Consider the following 6852-nt stretch of genomic DNA (forward strand, 5'->3'; position numbering starts at 1 on the left):
CGTCGTCTTCGGGCTCTCCCTCGTCTACTTCCTCACCAGCACCTTCAAGCAGGTCAGTGCCCTCCCCGGAGCCCCCGGCCCGCTGGCGAGAGGTGCGATCCCGGTCCCAGCACGCTGGGGGGTGGATTAAAACATCCCTTATCCCAGGGTAGCTTTGTTCTTCAAGTGCTGTCACTGAACTCCTGGGATATGTTGCCGTAAGAATTACATCATCATTATTAAATAAAGACAAGTGTTTAAAAAAAGTGATGTCTGATGCTTTGGCAGCAATAGTGTTTCGAATCAAAACTGGGAAAAAAAAAACTCAAAGAGAGTTGATTATTCTGTTGTAATATCTCTTGTGAACTGTAATTCCGCTAGCAAAGAACATACAGAACAGAAATATGCGTACCTGTGGTTATTTGATTTAATATGTGCTGCTTTTGTGGCTGTCGTAACTGAGTTCAGCTGCGTTAGCCAATCCTTTGGTGAACTTGCATACCCCGTTTGACTGGATGGTGTTGCTTTTGTGCTGTGTATAGCAAAAAATAAGCTACTGCAAGTAGTATAGAATGGTTTGGTTGGAAGGCTTCTTAAAGATCATCTGGTGTGTTGCTTGCGCCATTGACACTCGAGTGTCCTGTGCTGTGGAGTTTACAACTACCAGGCATTTTTAACTGTGGGACAAGCACGTGGATTGGAATGGCAGAAGGAACTTGTATGTTTGGTTGCATTACTGTCTTTCCTTGCAGGAAGAGAGGACAGTGAGAGATCGGAATCTCCTCCAAGTGCAAGAGCATGAGCAGCCGATCATGTGGAAGGTGAAGTTCAGTTCAGGAAACAACAGTCAGCTGAGTAACCAGTGCAGGAATTCTGTGCAGGGGAAGCTCCTCATTACAGATGAACTGGGTATACTTGATACTAAGAATTTATCCTATATGGCAGTGTTGAGTGCTGCTTTGCCTGTCTGATTGTTGATGGCACTTCCACATAACAGCTACTCTTTAGTAAGGCATTCTGACTGCACCTCAGCTGTTGGCATTTTATCCTCAGACTGGATTAATGTTGCTGTGGCTGCAGCTGCTGCTGATCTGATTCTGTGCACAGCAGGCTTGGGTCCAGCTGGATTCAGCTCAGGCACAGTACCTTATGAGAGTGGCTGTACTGTTTCTAGGACCACCTTAGATTCAAAGAACAGCAGTTACCTTTGCGCAGAACTCAAACATTGAGTCCCGCTCAATTTAGCGTGGTTGCTTGCAGAGCCATTTGTATCTCCTTGCAGTGTATTCCTACCGTCAGGTGTGTTAGGGAGAGTCATCAGGGAAACCTGATTGGCCTTGCATGGAGGCAGCTCAGGACTGGTACAATTAGTACTCAGTCACAGTTAACAAGCTCATCTGACCCTTGTAAACCTAAGGATATTAACCACTCATTTGAAGCATGTGGAGCCTTTCCTCCCGTGCACATACGCTTCCCCAGTGTGCTTGTTGCTCAGGCACTGGACCTTTCTTGACCAGAAATCAAGGCTATAGAAAACCCACCGCATCTTCTGTGATTTGCATTAATGTTAAAATTAGCACTGCCTGAATTATGCTTACTGCTGATTCACTAAGGTCTCTGAAATCACAGATATCTTTCACAGTCTAACACCGGTAGTACAGTTTCTGTAAGGACGTACACTGCGGTTCTGCACTATTAAGGATTCTGCTTAACAATGAGTATTGCAGCTGTCCTGCATGGATAAATCTAAGTCTCTTCACATTGAACTGTAAAGAGAGTTATCCAGTTATAGACCAGTTGAAAGAACATGTCATAGTTTTTTTCCAGTACAGTCATCACCAAGCACCTTTCCCCTTCCAATTGCAACAATGAATTATGGCCAAAAGAAATCAGAACGTAATTATTCTGCCTTTAAGTACTCATAATGTGCATACAACATATTAGAGTAGGTGCATAATAGTTGTGCAGATAACACCAGGCTGTTGTGAAACTCAGATCTATGTCCAAGTGTTATTTCAGAGAATTGCTAGTTAGGATTTAAGTCAAATTGAGGGGGAATCATAATCTACTAAATGATAAATAAACCAATTCTTAAGTAATGTGATTCTTACTATAGATTTCTATAGAACATACAAAGGAGTATGTCTTCCCTGTTGTTACTACTGTTTTTCTTTTCAGGCTACATCTGTGAGAGGAAGGACCTACTGGTAAATGGCTGTTGTAATGTCAATGTGCCCAGTACCAAGCTGTACAGCTGTGACAGCTGCCTTCCCAACGGCTGCTGCAGCGTCTACGAGTACTGCGTTTCCTGTTGCCTGCAGCCCAGCAAGGTGCAGAGACTTTCTCCTGCTTTTCAGGTGTTCTCAGCTGCTCAGGTTCCTCTGTGGCTAAAAGTGCTTGTTTGTGAGGAGCTTTTTCCTTAGAGGGGACAGGTCCTTTTCTTGGAAGGATAAGGAAAGCCTGCAAGGACTGTACGGCAAGATACAAATAAAGCTTAAAAAAAAATTCATCCTTCCCACCTTTGAGAGGAAATACTGGGAGCCTCGCAGAATGTCTCAGCTTCAGGAAAATTACATTTTCTGAAGGGAAATGATTGCAGAAAAGATATTCCAGCCAGTATCAGTTCTGCAATTAGCACTTCCCTGTATTCTGTTAACTTCTCTAGATTCTCTTCCTCCTGCTGGGGTTCTGTGTTGTGTTAACCTTTCAGTCCTTGCTAGAAATTCTATGTGGAGTCGCTTACTATTCCTCTGATACTTGAGCTGTGTAGGTTAAGGTGGGCTTTGATTACTCCTTGTTGAAGTATGGTGTTTGTGTGTTTTTGTTTTTTTTTTTTTTTTTGTTTTGTCATCTTTTTTGCCAACCACTTTAGCAACATCTTCTGGAACGTTTCTTGAACCGGGCAGCTATTGCTTTCCAAAACCTCTTCATGGCAGTAGAAGATCACTTTGAGTTGTGTCTGGCGAAATGTAGGACTTCATCACAGGTAAGACACAAGTATATGTCCAGGGCTTGAAAACAGAAAAATACTCGAAAAGTGCTCTTGGCAAATGGGGCTTGGTCCTACGAATGGCTGGTCTGTTGTGCTTGCATGCACATGGGCGTTTTCATAAATGCTGAAGCTATGGTTGAGAGATAATCTGAAGACAGTCCTCTAATTTGTAAGGCGAAATAGTAACATCAGCAGTAAATGAAGGGCAAAGTGCATATTTAGAGCAGGGTGAGTTGTACACTCCCTTTAGAAAAATGGTACTTAACTAAAAAGAGACTAGCTGAGTTCAATGACCGATGAAGATCTTGGATGAGTTCTGGGGAAGATGTCATAAGGATGAGAACAGTGAGAATTGTTCTCGGTAGCTTCAGAATGGTATTTACTATTTTGGAATTACCATATGCTGACAATCATCTGTATAGTAACTCAAAAAGTATGTTGTAATTTTTTTTGTCTTTTAAGAACAGAGGTGAACTTCTGTTACCCATGCAATTTTATTAGAAGTTTTGGTCTAAGCAAGCATCGGCCCTCTTAGAAAGTGCTGTTGGAGATGTCGTGCAGCTTGAGTATTTAATATAGGGATGTATTGCAAACAAAGGACATAGTTCCAAATGTCTCCAAAGTTGTGGTTTGTTGTTGTGTGTTTTTTACCCATAGTGTCTGAACTCTGGCTTTATCAAGAAAAATGCACACAAGTAGCAGCTTTATTATTCCTTGCTTGCGTATGACATTTGATGATACTACCCAAGCAGTTGGTCTTTTTTTTAATATTGAATCTGTTCCCACCTACTTGAGTAGTCTCCTGAAAAGGATGTTCTGGGTATAGTTCAACATTAAAGTGCTATAATATAGCAACAGTCTTTTATATGTTGGAGGTGTGGCATTGTTTGACCTCAGGTGATACCCTAACGTGTAGAAGAATTTGGGAAATTTTTTGCCTATGTATAAATGCTCTGGGTTTTGGCCCTCAGTGAAGGGATGCATTGTTTCAATATGTGTGTGTTGTTAAAGCTTCTCCTTCTCTTCTGACAGAGCGTGCAGCATGAAAACACCTATAGAGATCCAATTGCAAAATATTGCTATGGCGAATATCCCCCAGAGCTTCTGCCTGTTTGAAAGCTGCATGATCTAAGCAACAAAGGAAAGGAACTGGAGACTGGAATCCAAAAGAGCAAGACAACAGCTCTTGCTTTACAAGAGCTTCAGAGTAAATGGCTTATCTTGTTTCTGGGGACAAACCCACAGATGTACAGTGTAAGTGAGGGACTTAAGTTCTCCGGGGTTGAATCTTGCGTTCTTCAGTTTATTATGCACCTGCTTTAGAGTACTACAGCACTAGTACTGTACTACAGTACTGGTACATTCTTTGAATACTTCCTCTAAATTTTAGGATGCATGGAGTCAATCTAGGATGTAAAACATCATAGGAAAAATATCCAATGTAGCTTTGCAGCTGTATATGGAGGTTCAGTTGTGTCTCTGCAGTCCAGAGACTTTTCAGAGTGACAGTAATAATTGGAGGATTTTTGCTTTTAGAGAGTAAAGCATGTCTGTTGTGCTTCTCTCTCTGGAGCACTTCTTGACATGCATGGTGTACACTACATATGTAATTATGAATTATTTATTCATTTTATATGGATTACTAGCTGGAAGTATTGATGCTTTGCATAGCTAGTTGTTGACGCCTTTCGGTCCCTGTTTTATGTCAGGTAGAAAGGATTATTTTAGATCCTGACTAAAATTGGTTGTCTTTTTTTCCTCCTTAGTCTAAAGGAATTGTATTGGGATTCGTCGCTATAGTACTTATGTTCCTCCTAGTGAGTTTAAAGCATTCAGAACTCCAATGGAGTTGTTATTCTGTCAAAGTTCCATAGCATGAGAGAAGAGCGGGGATCTGCCTAGGATGGGATGTTTGTTGTTTGTAAATGATTTCCTTGTTACTCTGCAACAGTTTCCTCAAAGAGGAGTCTTAGTTTTGCCAGCAGCTCTCTGCCAGTCCACTTTCTGATGGGGAGCACTGAAGATTTGTTTGCTTGAACTTGTTCAGCCCTTGGTAATTCAAATATACTTCACTCCTGGTTGTGCAGGACGCAAAAGGGTGGAGTTGTTCTAGGATTTCAGTTGAATGCTGTCCTTGTGTATGAAGTAATTTAGAATGTCAGAACATGGCGCAAGCCCTCCTCTGAGGACAACGGTGTTGCATGAGTTCAGTTAAACAGTCGTGATGTTTTTGATTTGCTGTTTGACATAGTTGCTACTCTGGAATTTCGGTCTGATCAGAATGGTACTAGAACAGGGTTGGTTCTCCCACAATTTCTCCTACCTCTCTAAAGTTGCAATTTAAACTGTCTCCCTCTTAAGGCCACACAACACAGAAAAAATGGGTAGAGAAACTGTAAAATGCTGACTAAATTTGTGCTTCCCCTGTAAGTCACTGGGTGAAGTCCGAGTGCTAGACAAAATTCGGCTATTCTTTTCTATACGCAGAGCCTCATTTCTCTTGTTTTTACCCCATCCATCTCCTCCATGATTTTGACTTTGTGTATACTTGTTTAAACTGATACTTCCTATTCCCTGACTGAAATAAAACAATCCACAGAGGCTTTAAAAAAAAAACCAAAAACAAAACAACCCCAAAAAAACCCAAACAAAACAAAAACAAAACCCACCACCAAACCAAACAAGCACAGTGGTGGAGTATCCCGGTACAAAAGATCTGTAGAATGCTACTGCAATTACATATGATACAAACAAGAAGTAGTTGTACCAGCCATCCGATAAAATCCACTTGCATTGTCTTTGCTGTTCTTTCCCAGTAGTCATCAAGTGTGATAATGGTTCCGTCAGCAGATCCTCTTGAAAATCTTGTTTTTCCAAAAGCTTAAAAGCTTTAGCATTAGCAGTTTATCCAGCTGAAAATCTTTCTCCCCTTTGCTGCCATCCTATGGCAACTTGCTGCAGCGGACATGATACAGTGTGAAGATGCAGTGTGAAATGCTGTCTTCAGAGAGTAGCAGAGGTTGCTTCTCTTTTCAGTGTTAAACAGATTCTTCACCCCTGTTCCAGCACTTCATAACTGTTTTCCTCAGGGAAGGCCATCAGGTTGGCCTATTATATCATTCCTATGTATTCCAGCATTTCATGTTTTTGCACCATGACTGATGAGATCAAGATACTGATGGCTTGCTCTTGCTTTCTTTTCCAACTTGGTATTAATTCCTTAGCAGGTGATACCACTGCTTGAAGCAATAATTTTGAGAAATCATAAGAACCAGCCTAGTTCAGACAACATTAGTGGGAATTCCTGGCCCCTTTCTCTCCTAAAAAAACAGGCTGTGAGCAGAAGTGCATTGTGACCATTGTCTGTTCAGTGGGACAGAAACTGCATCCTCCATCCCTGGTTGTTGAGCTGTTTCACTAGTGTCTATACTATATGTTAAATCATTAAAAATTTATCTGTGTTCCAAAATACTGCCTGTTCTCATGTCTTTCCTTGAACTACAAGGCAACTGGACCAAAATGTAAGTTTGAAGAATGCAGTAGAGCAGAGGGGGACACTAACTTGCATATGTGTAATAAAGGCAAGCAAGTAGAGGCAAACAGGCAATCTTTCACTTCAATCTAAGAAAAAAGCATGCTTCTCTCAATGGTGCAGAGAAAGATCTGACCCTTTGCAAAAGTGGATTGAGCAGGGAAAGGAATGCAAATGATTGCTTTGTGTTGTGAAGATGGGGTGAGAAATGTCAAATCTGTGCTTCCTGGTAATACTTCTGTGTGGTTTAAGTGTTGTCCATCCCTCTTGCAAAAAAAGCCTGATGATTCTGTGGTTGTCCGTGGCTGTCAGGCATCTCCTTTCTGTTTGTCAGCTAAGGGCCTCAGGT

General features: G+C 41.5%; 1 protein-coding gene across 1 annotated transcript; it reads left to right on the forward strand.

Moving 5' to 3' along the window:
- Positions 1-4: 4 nt before the first annotated feature.
- Positions 5-4300, forward strand: LOC104156093 (chromosome unknown open reading frame, human C12orf49; the record flags this gene model as incomplete). Its single annotated transcript, XM_009699765.1, has 5 exons — positions 5-52; positions 732-888; positions 2158-2309; positions 2852-2965; positions 4004-4300. Coding segments are annotated over 5 exons (555 nt in total), but the record flags the coding sequence as incomplete, so codon positions are not given.
- Between the last annotated feature and the right edge of the window lie 2552 nt (positions 4301-6852).

This window comes from Cariama cristata, unplaced genomic scaffold, assembly GCF_000690535.1.
Source record: "Cariama cristata isolate BGI_N322 unplaced genomic scaffold, ASM69053v1 scaffold44180, whole genome shotgun sequence".
Classification (NCBI taxonomy): Eukaryota; Metazoa; Chordata; class Aves; order Cariamiformes; family Cariamidae; genus Cariama; species Cariama cristata.